General features: G+C 49.0%; 1 protein-coding gene across 1 annotated transcript in view; it reads right to left on the reverse strand.

The window, feature by feature from the left end:
- LOC146200090 (glypican-6-like) overlaps positions 1–15,306 on the reverse strand; it is a 148,001-nt gene that overhangs the window by 6,682 nt on the left and 126,013 nt on the right. Inside the window, exons 6-7 of the mRNA XM_084595349.1 lie at positions 9,105–9,388; positions 1,418–1,629 (exon numbers count right to left, since the gene is read on the reverse strand). Of these exons, the coding sequence (XP_084451475.1) occupies positions 1,418–1,629; positions 9,105–9,388 (496 nt within the window). The remainder of the gene's footprint in view (positions 1–1,417; positions 1,630–9,104; positions 9,389–15,306) is intronic.

Below are 15,306 nucleotides of genomic sequence, written 5' to 3' on the forward strand. Positions count from 1 at the left end.
AAGGATGCCTGCAGGAATTTCCCCAACTAAGGCCACGAAGCAGAACACTTTTAAAATCATTTGTGCAGTAACGTAACACAGAGCCGCTGCGAAAAGTAGTACGGCTAGCCAGAAAAGTGGTGAATGTACCGTGGAAGTTTCAGTAAAATGTGAGGCAGCTGAAAGAATGCTTGAGTTGCCCTCTAATAGAACCAAACAGTGAATTCGAATAAAGTTAATGTTTGAAATTAAGCGAGCCTGAATTATCCAAGATCCGCTGCAACTGGACCATCCTCATCTGTCATGGCAACGAACTGTTGCTAGCAGCTGGCATAAATAAAATTTCTGGACTGCGAGTCAGAGCAAAGCTCTTAAGATGGCCATGAGCTGTGAAACAGCCATACTACGCAGCAGCGGTTAATATCTTGCACACCTCCACGTACAGTAAGTATCAAATTAGGCAAACAGGCTTCCTTAGCCAATTCATGTATACGTTTCAAACGAAATCCTCTGCACACTCATGAGCAATACGACTCTGGAAGCCGCAACAACAGCATTACGTGCACAGACATTACACATCAAAACATGTGCGTGCCGCTTTCAAATCGAGTCAGAATAAAATATCCTCACGAACAGAGCATATATCAAGGAGTATAGACACCAATTTTGGCAGCATTTTTCTTCTTGCTAATGATGCGCAAGCTTCCCCTGTGTATGGATCACCACGTGGTTTTTGCGTGTGCCCGCTAAATAATTTTTAATTGTGTTTTCTTTTCTCACCAGCTTTGGTTTTGGTTTCAGCAGCTGATAGGTGGCTGTGACGTCACAATCATGTCTAGGTCACAAGCGACATGAAAAAAACGACAATATAATTGCAGACTTTCCACTTGTTGGGGTTCCAGTTCTTGAGGCAGGTAGCAGTGAATTCAAACAGGGGGGGGACTATATTGCTATTTTTTTCATCCCTCATGTGACATAGTTTCGTATTCCAAATTTGCGTCACTATTGGAACTGTCACTATCTCCCCAACCTCGAGTCATTTGATTGATGGAAACACCGAAATGAATGTCACTACCACCTCCGGTTCCGGCGTTTCCACTAATAAGGTGGTTCGAGGTCGGGGAGGTAGCGGCAATTTCGATAACAACGCAAAACTTGGAATACAGACTCTAGACTTGGCTTTGACATCGCATTCATTGCTCTGCTTTTGAAACCGAAACTGAAACAGGTGAGAAAAGAAATTCGATTATAAATTAGTATTCAGCGGTCGTAAGAGAATATCAGGCGTTGGTCTGTGTAATGTCCTACACGTCGTCACAGAGGATAAAACACGAACCCAAAAATTAAAAGGTTTCTGTACTCCTGTAGAGGAGTATAGATGTGTGGAGGCCGCACCAGATGATGCAGGAAAATTCTGCAACCAATTCAAGCCACTGACCGGTGTCTTGCCACTGGACATCGTGTCCTCCATATGCCAGGTTCAGTTTGTTGGTAATGATCTTGAGAGTGAGCACCAGTTGGTTGATAACCACATTGCTGCTGGTCGAGTACTCGTGGCCGCTTGCTCTGTGGCCGTTCTGAGGATGCTGCTGCAGTTGTTGATGCAGCCCTCGAGATTTGCCACCTGCTACGGTGTGGTTCCCCTCGGACCTGAATGGGGCGTTGAGGACACATTTCACATGAAGCAAATGCAGGTCTTTCAAGACAATTCAGCATAATATGAGTGTATAACAATGACACCAAACACAAATACAAGTTTCAGGCAGCACTTTCGATTATCGTAGGCCCCCATTGGCTTAGAAATCAAAGCACTGCATTAGCCGGCAAATGATGGCAGCAAACAAGTGTTGATCGTGAAATATAATTGTTCACCAACTTAGTAATCACCTTTAATGACCCTCTTTAGCACATGGTGCAAACTGAATGCTAGAATCTGCACGACCATCATTGCTCATTTAGAGCTACATTCAGCACAATGACCAGAGACTAAGCTGACGCTATTAGGCAGCTGCTCCGAGCCCAGACAACCTAGACCTAGCATTAAAAAAAAAAAACATTCCTTCTCATGGATACCTTTGCAGCAATCAGAATTCGAAATGGAAGTCCTTTTCAAAACTTGGTTGATGCCAAAGTACCTTTCTTGGTTACAAATTCAATCAGATTAACTTTCATCAAAGGTGTTTTAAGAACTAAACAAATGTGTAGCCCCCACGTGCCATCCGAGCACCTTGGCCTTCAACGTGAGGTACAGCCCAACCAAGTGGTCAAGGCTTACAACTGACTGCAGTTAATGATTTGGTAACAATATACTTGGTAGCCAATAAAGTACAAAGGTCAGAATCTGCTCAGCAGCTGAGCATGTCTGTGAGAAACTGGCCTATATGGTCTAATTACTGTTATGTCTTTATCATGCAAGCCAGAATACAAGATCTAATCAGTATTTAATCTAATCAGGGGGGGGGGGGGGGGGGCATTCTTCAGCAAGTAAAATTTTTGAATTACAAGGTGCGACTTTAAATACTGTCTGTTGCAAAGTGTACAGTTCACCGGGCCATCTAGATGAAGGGCACAATGGACTGTATATAATAATAATAATAATAATAATAATAATAATAATAATAATAATAATAATAATAATAATAATTGGTTCACAGGAAGGGAAAGGCGCAGTATCTGTCACACTTGTTTCTGTGGACACCTGAACCGCGCAGTAAGGGAAGGGAGGAAGGTGGGATTGAAACTACTGTACTATGAAACTACTGAAGCGAAACAGGAAGCTGGTTGGTTTGGTTGGTTGGTTTGCAGGGTTTAACGTCCCAAAGCGACTTAGGTTATGAGAGATGCCGTAGTGGAGGACTCTGGAAATTTCGACCACCTGGGGTTCTTTAACGTGCACTGACATCGTACAGCACACGGGTGCCTTGCTTTTCGCCTCCATCGAAAAACTGCCGCCGAGGCCGGGATTCGATCCCGCGTCCTTGGGAACAGTAGTCGAGCGCCGTAACCACTGCGCCACCCCAGCGGGGTTGAAACAGGAAGCTAAATCTATTAATGAAAGCAGCGGGGTTGAAACAGGAAGCTAAATCTATTAATGAAAGAAGATTGTGTAGTCTTATGCACAAATCATGCATAAGTGGGAAAGACTTGGTCTGTATTTAGCACTAAATTCTTTATTTATATTGTTACGGGGTAGTTCAGCTTGTAGCAGAGGGCGGACACCGAAGACAAGGCTTTCAAACAGACGTTCTCTGCAGGCACCAGCCGACGCTGTTGAACGTCGTCTTCTCTCAAACTCACGAGAGTCTTCTTCTTTCCTTATGCGTATGCACCGCCCAATGTGACACTACCCCGCCGGCTGAAAAGCACCGTCCCGATGCGTACTAGCGTCCAAACCAGGTTCCATGTAGTACGGCTTTAGGCATGCAACATGGACCGTCTCGGTGCGTGGTGTAGAGGCATGGCGGACGGGATGCAAGGGCGCAATTTCGTATGTCACTAGTGTCACTTGTCGTAATATACGGTAGGGTCCTGTATAACGGGGCAAAAGTTTTTCTGAGAGGCCAACGTGGCGAGCTGGAGTCCAAAGCAGCACGAGAGAGCCACAAGAATACTCGGTGTTGCGATGACAAGAATCATAGCGACGTTTCTGGGAATGCTGAGAGGCTGCGAGTCGGTTGCGAGTCGGTTGCGAGCAAAGGCGCGGGCAGCATCAGCTCGGGCTATGGCGTCATGAGCATATGAGCTGGCAGTGGTGACAGACGGGAGCAGGCTGTCAAAAGGAAGCAGAGATTCACGGCCGTATAGAAGATAGAAGGGGGAGTAGCAGGTAGCGTCGTGACGCGACGAATTGTAAGCGAATGTCACAAATGGCAGCGTTATGTCCCAGTCACGGTGGTCATCAGAAACGTACATAGACAACATGTCAGTCAGTGTCCGGTTAAGGCGTTCGGTAAGCCCGTTCGTCTGTGGACAGTAGGCAGTCGTGAAAGAATGACAAACGTTGCACAGCCGTAGGATCTCGTCGACTATACGAGCCAGAAAGCAACGGCCACGGTCGGTGAGCAGTTGGCGGGGAGCTCCATGGACGAGTATAACGTCGTTGAGGAGGAAAGCAGCGACATCAGTTGCGCCCAATGTGACAATATTACTGCTTAACTGCGTCAACAAGGTACAAGATGCCACCTTCACTTAGTCCATTGGTGGTTGATAAATGCTGGCTGAAGGCGAGAAGTCTTGGAGACAATGGGAAAGTGTGAAAAACAGGAAAAGGTGACACATCTTTTTCCAGAAATACTGCCAGCCTTTGTGGAAGGCCCTTTGCGTAACATGAAAAGTCCATTAATAGGAACAATAATACAATCAAAAGAATGAACCCATGGCCGAGCAACATTAATGCCAACACTACATGTGCAGAGAATGTGTTCTGCCTCCTCCCTGGTTTCTGGGCAAGTGTGAAAACAAGCTGCGAGTGAAACTTTGGAAGACTTCCAATAGGTTAGTTTAAAGTTTGCAATACTGTCACTGCACTGTCACTTCTTCGCGGTATAGGGGGGGCGGGGGGGGGGGAGACGTTTAGGGCCCCATTTAAATGAAGGCAATAGAAATGAGTTGAAACGAAAGTGGAAGCAATTCCAAGCCAAATGGAGCCAACTGGATTCCCACTGGTACTACAGTTGAATCCCGCTATAACGAAATTCACGGTGCACGAAAAAAAATTCGTTCTCGCGGAACTTCGTTATCGCAAAAATTTGACGTGAAACGCAGAAAGAATTGCCCAAGCAGCAGCAAAGGCGTTTAATGCCAAAAATCTGTAAGCTTGGTTTGCTTACGCTTCACGGCGAGCAACGCCGTCACGCGATTTTCGCACTCGGTCAGCAAACCCATTGCAACATCGTCGTCTCGGACAGCAACGAAATTCCTGATGACATCAAAAGCGTCCATCACCTGTACGGCGGTTGCCGCAGCCGGCGCTTCCTGTACGTCGTCGTCTTCTTCATCGGAAGAGTCCTTATCATTCCGGGCAGCTTTTATGATCTGCTCATCACTCACATCTTCGTGAACAACAACACAAGCGTCAGCGCCGATGTATTCGTCGAGCTCAAGATTAGGCGGCACGGTTCCTATTTCTCCCAGCGTTTTCCAGGCGGCCGCGATCCCCGGAGCCGGTGACGCCTCTTCGTCGTCGTCTGTAACGCCTGGTGTTAGGCCAGCAGAGTGTACAGGTCGACCTTCGGCAAATCCGGCGTGCCTGAAACAGTTCACAATTACTGAGCGCCCCAGTGTGCTCCAGGCAGCAGACATAATCTGCAGTGCCACGTACAAGTCCACCTTCGTGTCTCGGCCGGTTTCAGTGTTAAAAAGCAGCCGCTGAATTAACCTCCCGCGGTAAGCGCGCTTCAGGCTAAGAATCACGCCCTGATCGAGAGGCTGTAAGACAGACGTGCAATTGGGAGGGAAAAACCTCAGCTCCGTGTTAGTGAGCTTGACTTCGTCGGAGTGATGCGCTGAACAATTGTCCAAAAGCAAGCAAACTTTACGGCCCTGCCGCCTCATGTCGCGGTCGAATGCCATCATCCACTCGGTGAAAATAGCGCGGGTCATCCATGACTTGTTGTTCGCCTTGTACTGCACAGGTAGGTTACGAGTTCCCTTGAAACAGCGCGGCTTGGCACTTTTGCCTATGACTAACGGCGGACGCTTGTCCGAGCCATCCATGTTTGTGCAAAGCAGCACTGTGATGCGTTTTTTGCTGTGTTTGCCGCCGTGACAGCGCTGCCCCTTGAAGTCGAGCGTCCTAGCCGGCAACATCTCGTAGAATAGCCCGGTCTCGTCGGCGTTGTAAATGTCTGCAGGCGCGAAGTTGCTTAAAATTCCGGCCATGTTACTCGCCTTCCAAGCAGCTGCTCCGTCCACGTCTGCTGACATTGACTCGCCGCACAACACTTTTCCAACGATGTTATGGCGGGCCTTGAAACGGTTTAGCCAGCCAATGCTGGCTTTAAAATCATCAATGCCAAGTAGGCATGCATAGTTCAAGGCTTTCTGCTGGACGATGCTTCCGGACAGGGGGACGTTGCTGGCTCGTGCTTCCACAAACCACGCATGCACTGCTTTGTCCAACTCTTCATGGAGGGGCCGCGTCACCTTTTTGTGCTTCGAGGATGTGCCTGAAGCAAGTGCCATTCTCACGCTGTCCTTATTGCCTAGAATCGTTGACAGCGAACTTGCAGGAATTCCGAAGTCTTCAGCAATTGCCGCTTTCTTCCTTCCGCTTTCTGCTTGGGCGATTATTTGAGCTTTTTGCTCAAGGGAAAGAGTTTTGCGTTTTTTCACTTGCGTTGCCATCGTGTCCTGCGGATGAAAACTCGTCGTTGTCGAAGAGAAAGGCAGCGAGTGAACAACGCGACCACGACACAAAGCCAAAATGGCGGAACTGCAATCACGTGATTTCATGCTTAATGTGGCTTTGGATTTGACTTGGACTTCTCGCCAATAAAACTAGTTTCGGTTTCGATTTTGAACGCGAAAATTTTGTTGAAGCGGAAACGCTCTGCAAAAATGGTTCGTTGTGCAGAGAAATTTAGGCCATTAATTCTTATAGGATACTCGCGGGGAATAAAAAATTATTCGTTGTCGCGGAAATTTCGTTGTGGCGGTATTCGTTGTGGCGGGATTCAACTGTAGATACATTTAGAGCCTGTTATTCTTCTGTTGGGATGGCTTAATTCCTAACAAATGATGCTGTAGTTCAATGAGTACAGTTCTACTAACTACAATCATCTTCGATGAGCAGTAAGTAAATGCTGCTGTCTTTAACAAAGGGACTGGAAGGACATGTTTCAAGGTTGTATACAATTCATGGAGTGTTCTGGCTTGTGTAATGTGCAATTCTCCATGAAGTGCTTTTGTACCGTGGCAGTTTTATAATGAACATGCTATGAACTTCGTACGGGCTGCCGAGTGATTGCCAATTTTTCATGTTTATTCAGAGTACAAGGCCAATTCAAAATTGCAAACAGTATCCATTGAGGCCTCTGAGGACACAGGCCAGCAGAATCACTCATGAGCCAACTCACTCAGGCTCACTTAGGCCCACAACATTAGATCACGACGAGAGTCGTCAATTCAGACTCACATTAATATCGCGATCAGAGTCGTGAGTGAGCCTTGACCATGCTTGGATCATAATCGGAGTTTTGAGTGCATCCCAGCTCACATTCGGACCGATATGAGTCATGAGTGAGTCTAGACTTGCATTCAGAGCAGGATCTGAGTGGTGAGTCAGTTCCAGACTCATATTTAGACAATGATTTGAGTAATGAGTGAGTCCAAACTCACATTCAGATAGCAATCTGAGCTGTGAATGAGCCTGTACTCATATTCAGATCATGACCTGATCTGAGTCACATGTCCAGGCTTGGGGTCAGATCATAATCTGCGTTTTCATGACTATGGCGCACACTTTTTTTCTTATTTGGCGACAGCAAAGGGAGGAAAGCTTTATTGCCATGGCTAGACACTTGAGAGGTTGACTGCTTGGCCATGTCTCTGGGCAACCGAAAAAGAGAATTCTGTGGAACTCCTTTCTATGCATGCTCCCAGGCATGTTTTGTGAATTTCGCACAGAATCAATGTTGCCACTGTAACAATTTAAGGTGGGCAAATGCAGTAGTCAAGCTTTTCCTGGCTTTCTTTTTGCACTGATGACAACTTATCAGCTTTATCTGCTCGATAAGAAGATACGTAGCAATCATGCTTGGTTCTTCACGCATCAACCAAATCACTTAATGCACAAAGAATGCAGCCAGCCTCCAGACTGTGCGTCTCAAGTCTAAACGAGTGAGTGCGCCAAAACAGCTAGTGAGCAAGTCTGAGTTTGGATGAATTAAGAGGTGAGATGAGTAGTCCAAATGAGTTGAGTCAAAATGAGTGAGCAAACAATGAGTTGCGAATCCAAATGAGTCACGAGTCCCAATGAACGGTTGGTTCGGCCCGCAGTTTGAATGCCCTGCAGGTTGACCAAACTTTTGCGAGTGAGCCTGATTGAGCACTCACTATTTTGTCAGGGTGTGTCTGTGGGTGTTTGCTGGTTTGTATCTGGCTACACTGTCCATCGAAATTGGCTTTATGTGGCTTTTCTTCTTTTGGGGCCAGTCTTCGGTGAATGTCAAACCAAAAGGCTAGACAGTACTTGCCTATGTTATAACCCTTGATATACTGGCATTTTGAATGGCAATTCGGCTGACCAAAAATTGCACTGAAATTCAATTAGCTGTGTTATACACCAGCACCAAGTGCAGGTGAGATCTCAGTGGCATTGCGATTCTCAGTTCAACTGAAGCAGCAGGTTGCAGTAGAACCGGTCAACTGGCATGATGGCTGTTAGAGGACATGCCGCATAGCCAATAACCATGTGTTCAAAGGCTGTTGTCCTGGTTAGTGTAAGCCCCAACCTGCGACTGTTACTGATCGACTAATTGTATATACTCAATCCCAAAGCACCCTCAAAACACTCAAGCACTGAAAAAATAAGGACTACGCAGTGTGGCCAGATAAGCCTCAAACATATTGGTTTGGCACTGTTGTAGCGTACAGAACACTATTGCAGGAATTGCAATTCAATAATACAATGTGTGAAAATGTGTAAAATGAGAACAGAAAAAAGCACTATTTTTCATTCATTATACTGGTACTTCTCACGCATGGCTGGGATTCAGAGACTGAATTGAGTTTTGTGAGAAGTACCACGTAACTGCAGCCGACTGCCGTCTAGTTCAATGTCGATTGGACCCAAATGCACTAGAAACTGCCTGTACAACATGAGTATCAAAACAAGAAGATAATAAATGCATCACCTGCATTTCTTCTTGAACAGTTAATATCCCTTACTCGTTTTGTGTTTACATTACAGGTATCCTGCTCACAATTGATGTTTTAACGATAGTACATACACGCTGTGCAGGTCGTTGCATGGTAAGGAGTTTGCCACCTTGAAGCTGCATGAAAGCTCTGAGGGATGCCACAGTGACAGACTCCAGACTAATTTCTGCCAATTTCCATCAAACTCTGTCAATTTCCCATTCCACTGTTGCAAAATTTTCTAAGGCAGTCACGTCGCTCCTTACTTTGCACGGGTCAGACCGTCCCAGCAGTCTTCCTCAGGGGGAGGTGACTGCGCAGAGGGCTGGCGGCACAGGCGGTCAGGTAGCTGAGACCACATCGAGCGTGTGGCACGGATCTGCTTCTTGATACCTTGCACCAGCCGGTCCATGCTGGTCCCGGCCGCGGTGGTTGGTCGCATAGCAGGCTGCTGACCGCCACCAGCACCGCCAAACTTGAGCGTCTCAAAGTGCAACTCCTGGCCACTCCCACGCCGTGCCAGCCGCAGCTTGCCACACTTATCATACAGCTGCATTGCCAGAAAGAAAGAAATGAAGGAGGACGCGTGTCTACAAGCATAACAACAGAACTCACTATAGCATGCACCGAGGCTGCCATAGCTACAGCAGAAAAGATGAATACACAGTCAGGTTCAGAAATTTTAAAGAGCAAAATTTCAAAGAACAGAAAGAAGAAACAAACTGACACGGTGCCACCTTCACCTTATGTGGCCTTCATACTGCTTCAAATTCAAGAATGGCTGCGCCCCAGCTAGCTCACCTTGCCAACCTTTTTCAAGGCCCAGATTCACCGGCACTGAAGTTGCTTTGGAATCACCAAAGCTCCCTTGAACTACAACTCAATTAACTGAACTCACTCGGGCTATACATGAGTTTAGATCCAAAACAGGTAAAATAAATGAGCCCCTTTATTTGGCCGGCCATGAAACTGGCGTACACGCCAGACGTTTGGCGTATTGTACCTCATGCATGCATGCACGTATGATGCACGCACGTTCCTAAACTTTGCGAAAGTAAATTGGACCGGCGTGAAGAAAAGATTCCAACTACAGACGAATGGTCGCGCTCGTAGAAGGGCACCTTGTCGCAGCTGTGATATGGCGTGAACAGCAATGGCAAACGGCATACTGATGCATGGCTAGCTAGTTTTGGGAATTTCGCCACAGATGACAACTCCAAGAAATTCTCATCTTCCCTGATTGTTACGCGGTGCAAGAGCCTAAAGGCGTAACCCACGATGGGTCAACAGCAAGGTTGGGAAACTCTGTGTGACTGCCCACAATTGGACCAGCGGCCTTGAGGCAGGAACCCCATGTGGACCACAGGTTTGACCCAATATTGCGGCTGGGCGAGGAGGTTAGAGCCCAAATGATTGGCCGCAGTTTCGTGCTGCATTGGGCTTCCCAACAAAACTGCGGGAAAGAGAGGACTTTAGGCAGTGATCGGTGGACCCCAAAAAAGGTTTTGGTCTCAACCAAAAAGACAGCGGAAGGCTAGCGAAGTGGCCCGTAGCAGCCGTTGAAGGATGATTTAGCTTTGCCCCGGCAACCGTCAGACATCATCTGCCTGCTGCGACCAAGAGCCTTGGATCTCCCTTGGGCCCCAACGTACAGAATCCGCGCTAACTTCCACAATGAGAACGACTTCACCTCTCCGGCCTGCACCCTGTTGTGCCGGTGGGGTTATCACACAGTAGCCCACCGTCAACAGGGTTGTGCCAAGGAGTTGGTAACGCAGCGCTCGTCACCCGTTTCGTGAACGAGGGCTGTCAGCTCCCTGGGCGGTAGCGATGAATCCGAGTCGGCGTTGGTGAGATGAAGAAAAGGCTTTATACACTATTTACATGTATTTACACAACAAGATCGGCTCTGGGGCCGAAAGCTAACATAGCCATACGCGACTGTTCTCGCGCAGCGACGGCCGGGGAGATTCCGCCGCGTCCGCACTGTCAGGGGGCGAACTGCTCCCGATGGACGCTCGTGACGAACTCACACTCGGAGTCTCGAACGGAAGCACTTGAGACTCCGTTGCCGAGAACCGTTGACGCTCAAAATGGTCCAATCCGATGGCAGCACTTTCGCAGGGCCAATGGGAGAGCTTGCTGCGCTCTCGCTTCAAATATGCCGCGGGGCGAGAAGGGGTTCACCGTCAGGGCCACGGCGCGCCGTGCTGTCTGGACGTTCAGCGCATGTTAAAACACGTCGCTTCTGTCCCTTTGGTACGGCTCGCCTCCAGTGCATTGGTGCTTTGCAGAGAAGTATCCAAAGTTTGTGAAGGAGGCGTTCGCCGAAGAAGTTTGGCGTCCGGCTGAATTTCTAGGCGGCTTTGGCCTGGCACAACAGCACCCCCGCCATCAGACAATGCGCCGGGAAGACGAGCTGCTCGCATGTGGCTCGGATGCCGGGCGCGCTCGTTCGCCAGGTTCCTCCAAGCTCACGTACAGTGTCCGGGCGCCAGGTAGCCTCACGTGCCTCGGGTTCCACTCGCCAGGTCAGGATCTCTGCCGACAGCCTTGTTGCCGGGGCACGCCGATCAACTTCGCTCGGGTCGCTCCGATGCCCTTGCCACTCGCCACTGGTAACGGTAGACTTTTCTGCGGCTTGCAAAACCGACCGACAACAGGCAACACCAACACAAGCAAGTACCCTCGGTCACCCGTCAAACACCAGACAGAGGCAAAATTTCAAATTCAATTAGCTAAATTGTTGTCCCCTTTTTGCTCCCATTACAACAAGAGACAAGTGTATAGGATGCAGTACACAAGGTTCAAACAACAATTTTGCATATTAAAGATACATTAAGTAGCAAGGAAAATTATCAATAATGGAAAAGAGTCTCCTTGAAATCACTTGGGCCGTAAACCACAACTGAGGAAGCAAGGAGGTCCTTTAATTTTTCCCAGTCTGTCTAGAGCATTACCGTTAGCGACGAAACGCTCGTCGCAGGTAGCTATGTTTTGAATGCATGACTCAAAGCATCCGAGTTCACATTGTGCTGCTCTCTTCAAGCGGCAGAATGCGTAGCAGTATTCGGGCGGTTTGGCTCTCCTCCCTCCGCTACAGCCTCGGCTGTCCATTTCTCTACGAGACCTTTCTTTCCACTTTATGCGTGAAAGAACAGACGTGCACAAGTTGCTCGCTTTGCGGAACGATCTGTCTCGTTCCTTACGCTTGGCGCACCAATCGCGCATTTTCTCAGCACGGGTGCATTTGCGCCGATGGGATCGCCGCTTCTTTTCCTTTCGCGATCGTTTGCGTTTTCTCACCTTTCGATGAGAACATTCTTTCATGCACCTGCCTTTCCGCTCTTTTCGGCGGCTGCACTTGAATGTTTGCTTTCCTTCTTTTTGTGCCAGCTCTTTCAAGCTGCCGGTAACCGGAGCTAGTATGGCGCCGACATCGTCGGAGTGCGGCGCCGCGCCTGCATCGCGGCCAGCAGCGCATGACTCACTGCCAGTCGCGTCCGAACAAGGACAAGGCTCGCTCACGCCAGCCCCCGAGCTAGGCATATCCTCTGCGGGCTCGCCTCTCAAGTTACACTGATCCGCCGGTGTGCCGCATCGCTCAGCGCTAACCGGCGCACGATCACGTTCGTCCGACAGCTGCGGCGTTTCGGATCGCGTGAGGTCCACGTTCGCACCAAGGTTGTTTTCGCCAATACAATTGAGCGCGTCAGGACAGGAAGATTCATGGCTCCTGTCTAGTCGCTCGCTGTCGACTTCACAGGTGTGGTTCTCGACAGCGTCCGCGTCATGGGCCTGCCTTAGCTGTTCAACACTTGTGAGCTGCGCAGTTTCCATGAGCGCAACTTCGTTTTTCTGTGTGTCATGATCTACGTCAACTCTGTCTTCGGAAATTGCCAATTTGTCGTCTCCTAGCCTGACTACATCTCCGCCACGCTGTACAACTGCTGCTTCTGAGTTGTCAGGCGGTTGAATTACTGCCAATTCCCCACTCTCGTTTTGTGGATTGCTTACAGCTACATGGGGCGGCGTGCAGGACGGTGTCACTGCGGATTTCTCGCCGATGGAGTCGGCTCCAACCGTCTCAGCTGCCAGTGGCTCGACCAAGGTAACCCTAGAAACTTCTGTTCGAGACTCGATCAGCTCGCTGCTGCGGTCGCTTTGCTCGGCCGCTTCCCCAAGTTGTGTCTCATTCTCAGGTGCAAGCACAATTTGCTCCGAGACTTCCTGACTGTCTAGCCATTCGGTTATATCGGCTTTCAACTGATACGCCAAATCGAAGTACGTTTTGGTACAGTTTTTTTCACGCTGATACCTGTCCCTAAGTTCTATTGGTGACAGCCGATGTCTTTTCAGTAAAGACTCTTTCAGGTAATCGTAGCTTTTCAAGTCAACGTCTATCACGCGCTTGATTTCTTCCGACGCCTCAGCGGAGAGAATAGCTACCAATGTTTGTGCCCAAGTATCTCGCTCGAAGCGCTTACTTTTGCAGACACGCTCGAAATCTTCCAAGTACTCTGCCATATCCTCGGCGATGAGGAACGGTTGCAGACTCTCCCGCGACTTCGAACTGTTACCTTGAATGGCAATTGAAGCTTTACGCCTTTCAACACTTTTTCGGTGTGCCGAAAGCTCGAGCTGCATAAGCTTCTTTAAGCGGGAAAACCGCTTTTCGCGTTCTAGCCTTTTGGCTTCCTCCTCCCCTTTTCTTTCTTGAATATCATCAAAGGCCTCTGCGGCTTCCTCAACCGTCACTTCTTCTGCCTGCATGATCTCAAGAATATCCTTTTTTCTTTTCGCTGAGCCCAAATCGATGCCCAACTCATCACAAATTTGGAGAAGTTCTTTGACCTTGTAACTCTCCATCTTTCACACCGGCCTCTTGTTGGTTGCGTTTTTAGAATAGTGTACTATACGTTCGCTATCTCGCTCCTAGCAAGAGATGCGCAAGCCTTTCTCACACTGATTCCCTTCTTAGCATCCCCTGGTTTTCAAAACACTTCCTGTAGGCTTGAAACACGCAAGGTTAACACAATGCTACGCTCAGCCTTTTTCTAAGCTACCCTGTGTGTTAGAGAAGTCTGGCGTTTGAGGGAAACTTCAGGTACTCACCGCGCCGAGGTGCCTGACGCCGGTCGATCCCGCAGCTGCCATCCAATGTTGTGCCGGTGGGGTTATCACACAGTAGCCCACCGTCAACAGGGTTGTGCCAGTGGATCCTGCAACTGCCACCAATGTTGTGCCGGTGGGGTTATCACACAGTAGCCCACCGTCAACAGGGTTGTGCCAAGGATCCCACCGCTGCCACCAATGTTGTGCCGGTGGGGTTATCACACAGTAGCCCACCGTCAACAGGGTTGTGCCAAGGAGTTGGTAACACAGCGCTCGTCACCCGTTTCGTGAACGAGGGCTGTCAGCTCCCTGGGCGGTAGCGATGAATCCGAGTCGGCGTTGGTGAGATGAAGAAAAGGCTTTATACACTATTTACATGTATTTACACAACAAGATCGGCTCTGGGGCCGAAAGCTAACATAGCCATACGCGACTGTTCTCGCGCAGCGACGGCCGGGGAGATTCCGCCGCGTCCGCACTGTCAGGGGGCGAACTGCTCCCGATGGACGCTCGTGACGAACTCACACTCGGAGTCTCGAACGGAAGCACTTGAGACTCCGTTGCCGAGAACCGTTGACGCTCAAAATGGTCCAATCCGATGGCAGCACTTTCGCAGGGCCAATGGGAGAGCTTGCTGCGCTCTCGCTTCAAATATGCCGCGGGGCGAGAAGGGGTTCACCGTCAGGGCCACGGCACGCCGTGCTGTCTGGACGTTCAGCGCATGTTAAAACACGTCGCTTCTGTCCCTTTGGTACGGCTCGCCTCCAGTGCATTGGTGCTTTGCAGAGAAGTATCCAAAGTTTGTGAAGGAGGCGTTCGCCGAAGAAGTTTGGCGTCCGGCTGAATTTCTAGGCGGCTTTGGCCTGGCACAACAACCCGCCTCCCAGCACCTGAGCGAGTGCCCGTAGCCATGAGACAACGCCGACACTCCTGTGATGGTGAGCGGACCGTCTACCCCGTTCCAGGCAGCCACATTTAGGAATAAATGTTTTTAATTAAGCGGCCAGTTGTGGATGTTGATTTGTCTGTTCCTCGCCTCAGCACGAACACGAGATCGACAACTAGTTGCTAATTTTGTGACGCAAGACTAGGGCCATCGCAAAACTATGCATGTAACCAGACACTCAGAAGCTGCCAAGAGTGGAAAAGATGGCCCATGTACTAGAACTACAGGGTTTAGGAATTTGAGCACCACCATAAAACATAAACTGACAAAGGTGAAGTCTTATGCATGCACACCGGCCTACATGAAATCAATAAACTCTACACAGATATCTCGCCAGGTGGCTAGAACAGTTGCTGATCCAGGGACCCATATTAGGTTCATTAAAGCGTTATAGCACCATGACATAA

This window comes from Amblyomma maculatum, chromosome 2 (assembly GCF_055883805.1).
Source record: "Amblyomma maculatum isolate TAMU_Amacu chromosome 2, ASM5588380v1, whole genome shotgun sequence".
Taxonomy (NCBI): domain Eukaryota; kingdom Metazoa; phylum Arthropoda; class Arachnida; order Ixodida; family Ixodidae; genus Amblyomma; species Amblyomma maculatum.